The sequence below is a fragment of the Dipodomys merriami genome, unplaced genomic scaffold, assembly GCF_024711535.1.
Source record: "Dipodomys merriami isolate MVZ:Mamm:240054 unplaced genomic scaffold, mDipMer1.0.p SCAF_7, whole genome shotgun sequence".
Taxonomy (NCBI): Eukaryota; Metazoa; Chordata; class Mammalia; order Rodentia; family Heteromyidae; genus Dipodomys; species Dipodomys merriami.
In genome coordinates, this window is record NW_027206290.1 from 4,858,496 (window position 1) to 4,875,596 (window position 17,101).

Consider the following 17,101-nt stretch of genomic DNA (forward strand, 5'->3'; position numbering starts at 1 on the left):
CTTCTATCTGAACATTGAATTAAATTAGAATTCAACAGAAAAGATACTACAGAAAATTTTCAAGTGCATGAAGACTAAATAACAGATTGCTGAGTAACAGCTGGATGACTGAAGAAGAAAAGGGAAAAGTAAAAACATTTCTGCAAACCAAGGAGAAAGAAAGTACATCTTACCAGAGTTCATAGCAGTAAGCACATACATACACAAGAAGAAAAATTGCTCAAGGAAATAACCTCATGATGCAACTAAAACTTAGGACCAAAAAAACTCAAAAACTACTAGGTAGAAAGTAAAAATCAGGTCAAGCTGACTCCTTATAAAAATTAATAAGATTGACAAATACCCTAATAAATTTTACAAAGTAAAAGTGAGAGAAAAAACACATACCTACAAAACTAGAGAAAAATAGTAAACAATACAATAAATACCAAAGAAACCCAAATGATTATGAGGGATTCATTTAAAATATAAATAAATAAGTTGGAAAATCTAGAGGAAATGGGTACATTTTTTAGAAGTAGATGAGCTACAAAAGCGGAACCATGCAAATATAAATTGCTCAAACTGATTCATAAAAGCAATCAATCAAATAAGTAATGAAATCTCCAAAGAAGAAAAGTCTATGTTTTGATGGGTTCACACCTGAATTCTGTGAGACCTTTAAAAAAACAGCTAAAAATTGATAGCAAAGGATCATAACCAAATCAGCATTACACTTACCCCCAAACCAGGCACAGACCCAATTGAAAAAGAGAACTATCAACCAATCACTTCTATAAACTGATCACTTTAATGATCATAGAATCTCATTCACAGAATACTTGAGTGACCTAATTCTACAGTTAATCAAAAGCTCATTCACTATGATCAAGTGAGTTTCATCCTAAAGATGCAAGGCTGGTTCAATATAGGTAAATCAATAAACATAACACATCACAGTAACACAATCAAGGACAAGCATCACATTATTATCTCAATAAATGCAGGAAAAGCAAAATCCAACATCCTTTTATGATGAAAGTGTCTGGTGAAGTTAGGAATGGAAGAACATACCTCAACATAATAAAGGTTATCTACAACAAATATATAGCCAATATCATACTAAATAGAAAGAACTCCTGTGTTGGTGGATCTTCAGAATATTGTGCAAATGTTCATACTGCCAAAAGTAATGTACAAATTCAAAAACAATCAAATTCCCAATGTCATCCTTCATTGAGATAGAAAAAAGAATCCAAAAATCATCTGAAACAACAACAAAAACTCTGAATAGCAAAAGCAAAATAAAGCAATGCAATGATGTAGGTATTACAAATCCAGACCTCAAATTTTACTACAGAGCAATAATAATTTTCAAAAAAACCACCTATATACTCACAACAACAACAAAAAAATACAGGCTAGAAGAATAATAAAATAAAATAGACTGGAAGACTCAAAAGTAACATATATATATATATATATATATATATATGTATATGTATATATATATATATATTCAGTCATCTGATATTTGACAAACAAACCGTGTGTGTGTGTGTGTGTGTGTGTGTGTGTGTGTGTGTGTGAGAGAGAGAGAGAGAGAGAGAGAGAGAGAGAGAGAGAGAGAGAGAGAGAGAGAGTTGGAAAAGGACAGTCTTTTCAGCCGGGCGCCGGTGGTTCACGCCGGTGGCTCAGGCCTGTAATCCTAGCAACTCAGGAGGCTGAGATCTGAGGATTGCTGTTAAAAGCCAGCCCCAGCAGGAAAGTCCGTGAAACAATCTTATCTCCAATAAACCACCACAAAACCAGAAGTGGCGTTGTAGCTCAAGGGCTAGAGCGCTCTCCTTGAGCTGAAGAGCTGAGGGACAGCTTTTCCAACAAGTGGTATTGAAAATTCACAATATCCATATGTAGAAAACTGGGACCTACTCTGTCATTTTGCACTAATATCAACTCAAATTAGATTTAAAAAATCAACATCCGATCTGAAGCTTTGAAACTATTACAGAAAGGAGTTACAAGAAATGTTAGACCTTATTGACATAGGCAGGAACTTTCTGAGTAGAGGTCAAGGCTCAGCAAATTGAAGAGAGACTCAACAAATGGGATTGCATCAAACTAAAATGTTTCTGCACAGAGAAGGTCATAATTACTAAGCTAAAAAGGCAGCCTAGAGATTGGGGAAAAAAATATTTACTAGTTACACATCTGACAAGAGCCTACTATCCATATCCAGAATATACAAACTCAATAAACTTAATCCTAACCCCCCCCCCCGAAATTGATCACTCAATTAAAAAATGGGCAAAGGAGCTCAATAGAGACTTCTCAGAAGATGAATAAGAATGTTTAGTAAACACAAAGAAATACTAATATCCTTGGAGAAAAACACAATGTAAATCAAAACAATGTGAAGATTTCACTTCACTCCAGTTAAGATTAGCATTCACCAACAAATGCTGGCAGGGATACAGGAAAAAGGAAACTCTATTACACTGTTGGCGGAAACGTCAACTATTGCAACCTCTCTGAAGGCAGTTCTGAGTTTCTTCAAGAACACTAAACATAGCTGGGTGCCTGTGGCTCATGCCTGTATAATCCTAGCAACTCAGGAGGCTGAGATCTGAGGGTCGCATTTCAAAGCCAGCCCGGCAGGAAACTCCATGAGACTCTTATTTCCAATAAACCACTCAGAAAATCGGAAGTGGCTCCGTGGCTCAAGTGGTAGAGCGCTGAAGAGCTAAGGGATAGCGCCCAGAGCCAGAGTTCAAGTGCCATGACCGACAAAAACAAAACAAAACAAAAAAATACTAAATACAGAACTACCCTATCACCCAGCAAAACCACCACTAGCATCTATCCAGAATTTCTTTTTTCTTTTTCAATCCTAGGGCTTGGACTTAGGCCTGGGCACTGTCCCTGAGTTTCTATGCTCAAGGCACTCTACCATTGAGCCACAGCGCTAACTTTTTTTTGGGGGGGGGGTGGTGGTTAATTGGAGATAAGTGTCTCACAGACTTTCCTGCCCAGGCTGGCTTTGAACTGCAATCCTCAGATCTCAGACTTCTGAGGAGCAGGATTCGTGGTGTGAGCCACTGATGCCTGGCATGTCCAGAATATTGTTAGTCAGGATATAATAAACACACTTACGCATCCATGTTCATTGTTGCATTATTTCATGATAGTCAGTTTGTGGAAAAAGCCCAGATGACCTACACTGAATAAGTAGATCAAGAAAATGAGGTACATAGATATACAAAGAAAAAAATCTGGAGGAGTGTTTGTTTAAATGTTATGGTGCCTGCCTGGTAAGTATAAGGGCCTATATTCAAATCCCAATAGTACCAAAAGCAAATCAATATTAAAAACTTGAAATACACATCAGGTTTGTTTCTTTCAACCTTCCATATATTAAAGTAGGAGGGCAATCCTAAACATAAGATAGGATCACTTCTTCACAATATTTTTATAATATCACTACGATTAAGCAAGATGAAAAGGAAGACAAAAAGTATCCAATAATTACGTTTCTTGGATTATAACATTCTGGAATTAATTATTCTCTCCACATTTGTCAGTCTTTAAAGTATATACAAAATATCAAGAACAATGAAGTATAGTGAGTTATTAGCTGTGTAAATTATACAGTCTCAATCTGACACACCAGATATGTCCTATACAAATCCAGGGAATAAACATCTATACAGCTTGTGTCATCCTAAACTGTGCAGTGTGGATGTTCTGAAAATGGCAAACCTTTCCCTAGCTTTAACTTACACAGTCCAGGTTACAAATTATCTTCTCTAAGAGAGAGAGGTAGAGAGAGAGAGACAGACACAGAGACAGAGAAATATCTCACTAGCAAAAATATACCAGTATGCACATGGGAAGATTTTCAGCCCTATATATCAACAAAGGAAGGATAAACTATAGTCATAGTGATGTAATCACTCTATCTTTTGAATGACTGAACTCTGGGAAACCCTGAGAATACCAAAAGCTGGTAAGGATGCATAGCATTGTGAGCCCTACTTATTTCTGGTAAGAATACAAACAGTATGGACACTTCAGAAGCCTGCTTAGTTCTTACAAAATGAAACCCATTCTTACCATACAATCTGACAATAGTACATATTTCTTGGTATTTATCCAAATGAAGTAAAAAACTATATCCACACAAAGCATACACTTGAAAACATATGTCTCCACGAAACATACACATGGATAATATTGTAGGTGAATTCACTGTCAATTCTGGAAAGCAGCCAAGAAGTCTTTTAGTAGGTGAATGAATTAATTTCCAGGCAATAAATATTATTTGATACTTTTAAAATGAGGCATCAATCCATAAAAAAAGAGAGAGAACTCAATGCATATTTACTAAGTGATAGAAGCCACTTAATAAGGCTGTGAATTGTGTGCTTCTAATGACATTCTAGAAAAGACAAAACTGAAAAACCGTAAAAAGATCACGGACTGTCAGGGAATGTGTAGAAACAAGGATGAAAAGGCAAAGTACAAAGGATTTTTAGGACAGTGAAAAATTCTATGGTACTACAATAGTGAGCTCACATTATTACACATGTATAGAAAAAAAAGGTACAGCATCAAGACTGATCCCAGTGTGAACTTTGGATTTTGTGTGATAATGATGTTTCACTGGAGGTTTCTTAATTTTAACAAATGTACCACTGTGTAGCACATGATCACACTGGGGAAAGAATAAAACTAAAAAGGTACAAAAGTAAAAATGTGTAGGGAGAATATATGAGAACTCTCTATATCTTACTTTTCCTTTACACTTGTCTGTGAAACTAAAATTGCTCTAAAAATAAAATTAATTAAATAAAATGAAAAACAATTATTGATATGGCCTAAGACATGAAGGAAAATTTCCTAAAGGTAGTATTTCTACAATCATTTAATAAAAATGTAGGTTAAAAATGTAGGTAAAATACTTTTGCCCAGAATAGAAACCATCATTATTTTTTAAATAGAACATGATATTTTGTTTTTAAAAGAGACTAGGAATTGTTCAAAAGAAAGCAAAATCGTCAGGCACTGGTGGTTCATGCCTGTGATCCTAGCTATTTAGGAAGCTGAGATCTGGGAACTGCCAACTTGGGCAGGAAAGTGTGTGCAACTTTGGTCTCCTATTAGCCAGCAACAAAGCAAGAAGTAGAGGCATGGTTCTGGTGGTAGAGTTTCAGCCTTTACACAAATAGGCTAAGGAACAGTACCCAGGCCCTAAGTTCAGACCCCAATGCCAGCATAAAAAAATAAATATTCAACGTCACCTAAAGTTTGTCACTAGAACAGTTGAAAATCACATAAAGTTTATTACCTTTAGAACTATTATCATCCTAATATGCTATAATATATTTTGTGTATATATGGAAGAACCCTTGTTAAAATAGTATGTATAGTTCCTCAGGTTTCTAAAAGCAAATGTGTCACCTAGCATTATCTTGTATGTTCATATGTACATAGCTTTTGACCTTTTCTGTTTGTCCTAGACAAGACTACCTCAGGTTTATGGCTTCCTGCTTACCTAATAGCCACAAACCTGCAAATCATTTGAGCTATGCTCTTGACTGTTTATTGTTTTAAAATTTACTTTCTTAAAGAAAAAGAAAGAATGAGAGAGATGGAGAGAAAACGAAAGGAAGGGAGGGACGGACGGAGGGAGGCAGGAAGGCAGGAAGGCAGGTAGGCAGGCAGGCTAGCAGACAGGAAGGCAGGAAGGAAGAAAGGGAAAGACACATTATTTTAAAATCAGTTATGTTAAAAATGTATACATGACAAAAACAGTCTCAGAAACTACTGCAACAGACTAGAAGATACAGAAATGAACCCATCCACCTATTAAACACTAAAGCTATTAAACACTATTCAACAATTTTTAAAAAGCAAATATAATGTGTAACCTTTAAGAAAATACATATTTAACAATAATTAGTGGAGGATATTTATAAGGAAGATTATGTTTGAGAACATTTTTTTCAACTTAACAAAAATGGCAACATGTCATGTATATAATTCTATCAGTCTTATTTATAGAAAAAAATAATCTTTGCCTTTCCATTTCCTAACAAATGGGGCAATGTCATTCTTTCTGATGGAGGCATAGAATTCCATTGTGTATATATACCACATTTTCTTGATCCATTCATCTACTGAGGGGCATCTGGGTTGATTCCATATCTTAGCTATAGTAAATAATGCTGCAATAAACATAGTTGTGCTGATAGCTTTAGTGTGGTCTTGTTTGTAACCATTTGGGTAAATGCCCAAAAGTGGGATTGCTGGGACATAGGGGAGCTCTATGTGGGTCTTTTGAGGAACCTCCATACTACTTTCCAAAGTGGTTGAACAAGTTTACACTCCCACCAACAATGCAGTATGGTTCCCTTCTGTCCACATCCCCTCCAGCATCTGTTGTTATTAGAGTTCTTGATTATAGCCATTCTAACTGGGGTGAGGTGGTATCTCAATGTTGTTTTGATCTGCATTTCTTTTATGGCTAGAGAGGTTGAGCATTTCTTCCTGTGTCTATTGGTCATCCTTCTTTCCTCTTCAGAGAAGTTTCTCTTTAAGTCTTTAGCCCACTTATTTATTGGGCAGTTGTTTCTTTGCGGATTTGTTATTGGGGGATTTAATTTTTTGGAGTTCCAAGTATATTTTAGATATGAGACCCTTGAAGTAAGCCAGGCCCAAAGAAACATAAGTTCCATGGTTTCCCTTATTTGCAATATCTAGTATGTGTCTGAGTCAAGCAGAAAAGGTCAGATAAGGTGATGTTAGGGAAATGAACCCTAACATATGTATTCAAATGTTTTTTTTTTCTTTCATGCAATTGTTTCTAACACATTTATAAGATTATTTCTTTGTTGCTTTGTATGTCCCTCCCTCACAGTATAACCCCTGCTTTCACTGTATTTAATGTCAGTATAACTTGTGGAGAGGAAGGGGGAAAAACAAATCGTTTAAATAGGGATACAGGTGGACCCATTGCAACGATGAGATGTACAAGTCGTTATGTCAAAAATGAACTTTACAACTTTCCTGCAGGGGTGAGGGTGGATGGGTGGAGGGTGGGGAGGATTCGGTGGGGAGGCGCGGTGGGGGGAGGATGGGAAGGGGAAACAAAGGAGGAGGTTACAATGCTTGATAAGAAATGCACTCATTATCTGGCCCATGTACTTGTAACTCCTCTGTACAGTATTTTCACAATAAAAAAAATAAATAAAGGAAAAATAATCTTTGGAAGCCAAACAATACAAAAATTTTCTTGAGTGAAATCAAATAAGCAGGTCTAAAAATATTATTTTAATGGAAATGAAAGTCACATCTGGATATGTCAGCCGTTTACTGGGTTTATCCAATGCCACAAATGAGTACCCAATGTGAGCATTTAGTTACAAGTGATTTCTGGTAAGTGATCCCTTCCAGGGAAGTTGCACTACTATCCGCTTTTCTGTTTTTGTTAATACTTGGCAATACCAATCATTCTCTCCATAACATAAGAGAAAAGGTATGAAATTTTGATATAAAAATCATCAAAGTTCTAAGAAAGAGAATATAGCATGACCCTAGTAGTTAGACAGTCAAAAAAATAAAAACAAAGACTACCTTTAGACTTGTTCTGTTTTTCTATTAGGTTGAAGCAGTTCCTGGACATCCCTTTTATTACAGATGCTTTTCTTTCTTCCTTCCTTCCTTCCATCCCTTTCTTTTCCTTCCTTCCTTCCTTCCTTCCTTCCTTCCTTCTTTCTTTCTTTCTTTCTTTCTTTCTTTCTTTCTTTCTTTCTTTCTTTCTTTCTTTCTTTCTTTCCTTCTTTCTTTCCTCTTTCCTTTTTTCTTTCTTTCTTTCTTTCTTTTTTCTTCCTTGTTTCTTTCTTTCCTTCTTTCCTTATTCCTTGGTTGGCTTTGAGCCTCCATCCTCCAATCTTAGCCTCCAATGTAGCTAGGATTACAGCCACTTGTCCTGGGCTACAATTGATCTTTGATACATAAGTAGCATGTTTATCTGGGTATCTGGATTTTCACCATGGCATTTTCTCAGTGAATTCATCTTGAAAAAAGTCTCTGGGTGGGCTGGGAAGGTGGCTCAGTGGTAGAGCGCTTGCCTTGCATGCCTGAGGCCCTGGGTTCGATTCCTCAGCACCACATAAGCAAAAAAAAAAAAAAAAAGCCGGAAGTGGTGCTGAGGCTCAAGAGGTAGAGCGCTAGCCTTGAGCTGAAGAGCTGAAGGACAGTGCCCAGGCTCAGAGTTCAGGCCCCACGACCGGACCCAAAAAAAAAAAAAAAAGTCTCTGGGTTATTTACTTTATATGACTTTAAATTATGAGAAAATTTAAGATTCTCAGATCAAGAAATTTTAATCCCAAAACAAGAGAAGGTTCAGATACTGACTATTTCATTTATTAACCTTGAATTTTTTGCTTATTGGATTCTTTCTACTGTTCACACATCACATATTATGTCACCAAATATTAAAAGCCACATCTGTGGCTTTACCTAAAACTTTTATTTTTCTACAGATCCTAGGCTTGCTTAGGACTCTTTGGTATCAACTATTTTTATTATAGATTTTTTTATTTTACACAGTCAAATGAAATTCCATATTTCATATAAATTATGTAGTTTAGTACAAACTGTACACTTTAGTACAGATTAGTAGAGTTGGCACTGAATACTGATGAGGAAAATAAATAGGAGATTTTGCTGCTTCCTCCTCCACCTCCTTCTTCTTGTTTTTCCTCTCCTCTTCCTCCTCCCCTTGCTCCTCCTCCTCCTCCTCTTCCTCCTCCTTTTTCTTCTTCTCCTTCTCCTTCTCCTTTTCTTCTTCCTCTTCTTCTTCCTCCTCCTCCTTCTCTTCTTCCTCTTCCCCTTCTCCTTTTTCTTTTCCAGTGATAACTTTCTGAGATTTGAGGATATGAAAACATTTCCAGAATATGGGTTCATCTTTTCATTGAAGCTAGATTTGGCCCTGACCTTTTGTAATACCTCAAATCATGCCAAAGCCCTTGCAACATTTGTCATTCAGGCTACTGAGGAACCAGCCCACATATGAAGGAGTACATAACAAATACCGTACTTTAGAAATTATAAAAGTTACAGTGATTTCTACTATAAAGCCAAGTCATCATTGATACTATCATTTAATATCCAGTCAAACTAAAACACTAAACATATAACAAGCACAAACTCTGAATAAAAGCTGGCTCTATCAGTTAAATTGTTAACCTTTGGCAAGTAAATCAAGTTAACTACTTAGTTGCCTTATGCCTAAAAATTAAGTAAAAATACCTGGTTTAAAATGTTGTAAAGGACAGATTATAATCCACAAGCAAACTAGCACGTCCATTGAGTCCTCAAAGCAACTTGTGACTTGTTAAAAAATACTGAGTGAGCATTATACTATATACTTTAATGAATTAAATATAAAGCTAAGAAGTTTATATCACTATTACTACTTGATGTGGGAGGTTACAAATGAACTCTGTATTCATGTACTAATGATTATAACTTTTCTGACATCCAGAAATTCTAAAGCAGAACAAGAGAGACTGAAGAAATTCTTACAAATGTTACATAAATTATAACTCCAATATTATAATAAAAATTAGTTCAAAGTAATTAATTATGCTTACAGATTTCCAGGGTGTACTACTTCCTCTTATATTAGCTTCACCTTTCCTAATGATATCTTCAAAGATTTTTTCTTGATATCCTCTGGTTCTATAAAACCATTTTCCTTCATATGCCTTAGAAACTTTTTCCTGATGTTTTTTAAATAATAATGAAGTTCTGAATATACAGGGAAAGAAAAATATATCATTAGTTTTTACAAAAAATGGGAAAAGTACATATGAATTTATTGTGTGTTAAAAATACTTATTTTACATTATTATATAATACTAAGGAATATGTAACATTATATAAATATTAAGGTTTGTTCATTAGTATTTATTGAAGGATTAGTAAGTTCTGATAAATGAGTCCTGCAATGAATCCACAAACAATTCCAAACTCATACCTGACTAAGTTATCAATAAGATAATCACTATGAAGTCTTACATTTTTATTTTCTAATGAAGAAATAGCTCTTAATTTTTCTATGGGAATTTCTCTATCTAAATAATAACTGTATTTGTATGCAATATTTGTGATGTAGTACAAATGTCTAACAGAACATAAGCCATAGAATAAATTTAGTTATCTATTACCTAGAGTAAATAAATAAAATGAAATAAATAGAATACACAGCAATAACATGTATATAACTCAGTGTCACCAAAATGTTACTTAATAAATTACATTCACAAGCTACCATCATATTTAGTGGAAAAATACTGAATGCCTTCCCGTCTAATAAAATAACCAAATGAAAGATGCCCTCTCTTGCAAAATATGCTAAGCACTGAACTAGAAAAATAATTAGATGGTCTACTTTTACCTTTAAATACAGATGCAAAAATTCTAAATTTAATGAACAGAATACATCAATATAAACAGAATTGTAATGCTCTAATCACCTTTGAAAAACCATTATAGTAACAAATCACTAGAACAAAGAACTGTATGATTGATTAAACTGATACAGAGAGATATTATAAATATAATAAGAAGTCTTTAGCACCTTTTTAAAGATGCCATCAAAATAAGTCACACCTATATCATGAAAACATCTTACCTAAAACAGTAACTTTCATTTTATATGACAAAAGAACATTTGAATTAAAATGAAGGAAATTAAATTAAAATATAAGAAATTTATTGTGACAATTAGTATTTACATAGAAGCAAAGCAAAATATTCAAATAAAATTATTCTCTTGATTCTTAACTGCTTTAATTTGGCCTTGAGTTTTCATTTAAAAATTTGTTTTGTTTTGTTTTTTGTGGTGGTATTGCATTTGGATTCATGCCCTCAAACTCATTTGGCTTGCTTACTCAAATGACACTCTACCACTTGAATCCATTTCTCTAGCCCTGTTTGGTGGTTAATTTGGAGATGAAGTCTCATGAACTTTTCTATTCAACCTGGCTCAAACTTTGCCCCTCCAGATCTCTGAGGACCTAATAATCCAAATAATGCCCATATCATTGAAAAAAAAATTTGGGGGGGGGGTCCGGTCGTGGGCCTGAACTCTGGGCCTGGACGATGTCCCTCAGCTCTTCAGCTCCAAGGCTAGCGCTCTATCACTTGAGCCACAGCACCACTTCCGGCTTTTTTCTTTTTGCTTATGTGGTGCTGAGGATTCGTACCCAGGGCCTCATGCATGCAAGGCAAACGCTCTACCACTGAGCCACCTTCCCAGCCCTCATTGAAAATATTTTTATTGGTGACATATAAATTAATTTGTATGCAGTAAAAGACATTTCCTAGCTTCTCAAGGGTGAGCTCAACTTTACAAAGTCATTCAGGCTTGGTTTGTCATATCCAAAGACATTGACATCAGCCCACATGGTACATTTTTCCCAAGTCACAGGAAAGTAGACTCGTGAAGAAGGTCTGGTCCAATCAAGCATGTAAAGCAGTGTTATTCTTTACTTACACTCACTTTCAAGTGTAATAAGAATAAAGATTATCCCAGAGATATCTAAGTCTCACTAAAAAGCAGTGGGAATCTCTGCCATTTACATCATCTTCCTTCCCTTTCTTCTTCCACTGAATTTCACAGGACACAGTTCCACTTTGAGCAGGTACAAACTATAGACTAAAGGAGTCCTCTTCCAAAGGACTTTGGTGAATTCTATTGTATCTATTCAAGAAAATAACAGCATGTGTATTACTCACACCCAATCTCAGCAACATGTTCCAGAGATGTAATGGAACTTTCAGGCTTGATTCCAAACACAGGTTCCATATGTTAGGTCCAGCCATTTCCCCAACATACCAAAGAAACAAGTAATGATAGAAATCAGAGAAAGGAATTTTTAAACCATGTGGCAAGAACACACCATGGGAAAAAGAAAAGTATGCATTTCAACCTATTTTCCCTGTGAAGACATTTGCTTTAGGATTAAATAGGAGGCAGAATTGGGAGGACATCATTAGTTACATTATTAGATATTAGGCAAAAAGTATGAACTAAAGCTGAGAGTTAACTTATAGTTAATTATATTTGAACATGAATGTAAAGTTCACATTACAATTAATACCCATAAATTTCATCAGATTGTTAAAGGAATCTGAAACATGCCTACAGAAAAATAAAACAAACACTAAACTTTGTAACATATATTAAAATAAATTAGAATGTTCTATAAAATCAGATAAATCAAAATCACTAAAATTAAAATTATGAGGAAAAACAAATCTTGAGATTTTAAAAATGCACCATGTAAAAGAGAAAATTAATCCTATAAAAATCAGGATGTGCCTCAATCAAAAAGTCCAAAATACAAATTCTAACCTTATCTAAAATGAAGTCACACTGATAATAAACTAAAACACAGTTCAGCTTCAAAAAATAAAATAGTTACAGTCTAGAAGATAGAATTTTCCCTCACATCAGGAAGTAGGGACATTTGGAGGTGAGGAAAGGAGAAAAAAACTTAGCAACTCCTCCCTTTAGCTGGGGCTCTTGCCCTTGCCCACTGAGATTAAAGTAATAGAGCTTCATTCTGACTCTTTGAAATGCTGGAAAAAATGAACTAATACATTAAAGAATCCTATTCTAGCTTGAAATTTGAAAATTAGAAAACTGGGGCTGGGAAGGTGGCTCAGTGGTAGAGCGCTTGCCTTGCATGCTCAAGGCCCTGGGTTCGATTCCTCAGCACCACATAAGCAAAAAGAAAAAAGCCGGAAGTGGCGCTGTGGCTCAAATGGTAGAGCACTAGCCTTGAGCTGAAGAGCTGAGGGACAGTGCCCAGGCCCAGAGTTCAGGCCCCACGACCGGACCCAAAAAAAAAAAAAAAGAAAATTAGAAAACTGAAACAGGGATTCATAAAGAATTGGGATTTTGTAAAATAAAAACAGATTCATCCATTCCAATGTGTCTCACTGAGCCTGTCAAGAGCCAGGAAGTCAAATGTTTTTTTCTTTCATGCCACGGATTCTAACACATTTATAAGATTATTTCTTTGTTACTTTGTATGTCCCTCCCCCAAGGTATAACTCCTGCTTTCACTGTTTGATGTTGGTATAATTTGTGGCAGGGAAGAGAAACAAATCGTTTAAATAGGGATACAGGTGGACCCATTGCAACAATGAGACATACAAGTGGTTATATCAAAAACGAACTTTACAACTTTGGTAGGGGGGGAGGAGGGTTGGGTGGGGGGACAGGGGAAAGATGGGATGGGAAGGAGAAACAAAGGAGGAGGCTACAATGCTTGATAAAAAATGTACTCATTATTTTGCTCATGTAATTGTAACCCCTCTGTACAGTATTTTCACAATAATAAATAAATAAAATTTTTAAAAAGATCCAGGAAGTAACTTCAGGTATTTAAGGGGAAAAAAACAAACAAAATTTTTCTCTATGTGAGTTAGAAAAACAGTACATTTTTAGATAAATCATTATGTTTAAAATTGAACACACCAGTACTATAAGTAATAAAAAGTATTATACATTAAAATTTGGGCTTTATAGTTTATAATTAATTTTTTAAGTTCTACAAAAAAATTGGGACTGAACATCAACATTTAACATTCACATTCACAGTATTTATTCAATAAGAAAGAAATGCATTCAGCATGCTTTCAGAATAACTACCAGATATTATCTGCAAAGAGCTTTAAATTTAGATATTAATGAAAATGCTGAAGCCATTATGTAAGTATTAATGGTTTTGGTAATTTATCATTAATAAATTATTAAAATACATAAGTACAGAAAGCAAAAGGACCCATAATTCAAATGTCATTAATTTTAGAGAGCACAGCTATCCTGCTCTGTATTTAATGTTTAGTTTTATTTGTTTCTAACAGAAAGTGACTAGTTATAATCTAGTGGAATCTTTCAGTTCTGTTCCATTGTAAAACAAAGAAAGACATCAAAATATTGAAAAAATAATCATTACAATCAGTAAAAATCATCTTTAGGACATTTAATCTGAAATACTTTTAAGTATAATTTTAACCCAAAACAATGTAAATGTTTTAATTTTCCAGGTAACATTGAACATTGATAGTAATTGCAAGTAAAAATACTGATATAAAATATGTGTATGAAGCCAGACGCTGGTGGCTCACGCCTGTAATCCTAGCTACTCAGGAGGCTGAGATCTGAGGATCATGGTTCAAAGCCAGCCTGATCAGGAAAGAACATGAGACTCCTATCTCCAATAAACCACCAGAAAATCAGAAGTGGCGCTGTGGCTCAAGTGGTAGAGTGCTCGCCTTGATCTGAAGAGCTGAGGGATAGCCCGCCCAGGCCCAGAGTTCAAGGCCCACGACTGACCAAAAAAAAAAAATGTGTATGTATTAATACAATTGCAAATATTAGTTTTCAACATAGCATTTACATGCTGTCTTCAAATACACTAATAAATGTGACTTAGTCTATGACATTAATTAATAATGAGGGTCTAAATCTAGTCATTGTGGGACATACATATAATTCTTGCTAATCATAAGACAAAGGCATGTAGCTTTAGTATGGTCTTGTTTGTGAACATTCGGTTAAATACCCAAAAGTGTGATTGCTGGGTCATAGGGAAGCTCTATGTGGAGTTTTTTGAAGAACCTCCATACTACTTTCCAAAGTAGTTGAACAAGTTTACACTCCCACCAACAATGCAGTAAGGTTCCTTTCTGCCCACATCCTCTCCAGCATCTGTTGTTATTAGAGTTCTTGATTATAGCCATTCTAACTGGGTGAGGTGGCATCTCAATATTTTGATTTGCACTTCTTTTATGGCTACAGAGGTTGAGCATTTCTTCCTGTGTCTATTGGTCATCCTTCTTTCCTCTTCAGAGAAGTTTCTCTTTAAGTCTTTAGCCCACTTGTTTATTGGGCAGTTGTTTCTTTGCGGATTTGTTATTGGGGGATTTAATTTTTTGGAGTTCCAAGTATATTTTAGATATGAGAGCCTTGTCCGTTGTGTGGCTAGTGAAGATCTCCCAATTAGTGGGCTTTCTATTAATCTTGTTAGCTATGTCCTTTGCCATGCAGAAGCTCTGCAACTTCATGCAATCTCATTTGTCCAACCTTTCTTTGATTTGTTTTGTTTCTATTAAGAAAATTTCAGTTTGTTCCAAGGAGACCTACAGTTTGTCCTATTCTGTCCTGTAATGCTTTCAGGGTATCTGATTTGACTCTGAGGTGTTTGATCCATTTGGAGTTGATTCTGGTGAAGGGTGATATATTATACAGGTTGATCCATTGCAACAATGAAATGTACAAGACACTATGTCAAAAAACAAACTTTACAATTTGGGGGGGAGGTAAGAGGGGGGAGTGTAGTTGTGGAGATGTGAGGGATGGAATGGTAGGGGATAAATGGAGGAGGCAACAATGCTTGATAAGAAATGTATTCATTACCTTGCTCATGTGATTGTAACACCTCTATACATTATTTTCACAGTAAAAAACATTAAAAAAAAAAGAAGACAAAGGCAGGAAGACTGAAAGTTCAAAGCCAGCCTCAGTAAAGCTAAAGAGAGTCTATCTTAAAAATAAAATACAAATAAAAGGGTAGGTATATGGTTCAAGTTTAGCATTTGTCTAGCACATGCCACAACCATGGGTTCAATCCCAAGTACATTCAATGAGAAGAAAATATGTCTAATCTAGAGAGTATGAGTAAATTGTAAACAATTTTTCATAAGGTCTTATTATATTAAATGTGCTAACAGTAGTATTATTACTAGCAGGAAATCAAAAATAGAAAAAAATAATGTGTTCATGATAATAATAAATAGTATAAATTACAACTACTAGTATAGTAAAACAACTATCAAAACATAATTCTGTGCATCTATTGGCATGGCAATTTAATTCTATAAACATTTTCGAAAGGCATAATAATAGATACACATAATATGCATATTTTAAGGACTTTCCATATATACTTTTTAATTTAGAGAAAATAGAAACAATATAATATCCAATAAAAGGAGAGCTTACATAGTCTGTATGATTCAAAAATTGTGTTATTAAAATTATCATGTAAAATATTTAATAGTACTAAATATAGAAACATTTATATATAAACAAGGGAAAAGACAGAAGTGAATGTATGTGTAGTGTTGACCAATGTATAAGAAAAATAGTAGTAAAAATGGGAAATTATTTGCATATATTCGAAATCAATCGGCACATACATATGTATATGTTTATTATTTTTAAAACAAGTATGCACACTAATTTCCCACCTTTACTACTCTTTTCTTATATGTTAATAAACACTACACATTAATTCACTTTTGTCTTTTCCCTTCTTTATATATAAACATTTGTCTTTTATATAAACATGGAGATTTGTTCATTTTATTCCTTTGTAACTTGGTTTTCTAACCTCCAACATTAATGATACCTCTTTAAAAATCTTTGAGCTAGTTTTTTTTTAACTAAGTAGGATTTTATGTTATCTTTTTTTTTAAACTAAGTAGGATTTTATGTTATCTTTTTATATCAAATTTTAGCTTTCTTGAACATAGCATTAAGCAATCCTCAAATTCAACCCAAGGACCTTTAATTATATATAACAAAAATCAGCATGAATTATTATCTATTGCATAATAAATTCAATTAAGTTAAAAATATTCTCCTTATCTTAATTTTAACATCTACTTCAAGTATCAACACACTGCTTCTGCAGAAAGGAAAACAGTAAATATTTTAGACTTTGTGATATACCTATTTTCCATATGATTTATTTTTACCACTCTTTAAAACTGTAGAAATCCTACTTTCTCATGCCCAGGATTCATCAGACTTTATCTACAGGGCCATTTCTCTTTCACTTTTCACTGATAAATACTTATATGAATACATACAATTTTCTGAATTTTTCCTTACAGATATTTGGATAAGAATGAAATACAAATAATTGAGAGTAAGAGAGATAAGAAGAGATGGCTGGACAAAAGCAGAGAGAGAAAGGGAAAGAGAATCAGAGAGATACAAAATTAGAGTCCGAAAGAGATACAGAGAGACAGA

General features: G+C 34.5%; 1 protein-coding gene across 1 annotated transcript in view; it reads right to left on the reverse strand.

Moving 5' to 3' along the window:
* The window catches only part of Lrriq3 (leucine rich repeats and IQ motif containing 3), an 89,872-nt gene that overhangs the window by 39,760 nt on the left and 33,011 nt on the right, over positions 1–17,101 (reverse strand). The window contains exon 5 of the mRNA XM_070007287.1: positions 9,639–9,795. Within this exon, the coding sequence (XP_069863388.1) occupies positions 9,639–9,795 (157 nt within the window). The remainder of the gene's footprint in view (positions 1–9,638; positions 9,796–17,101) is intronic.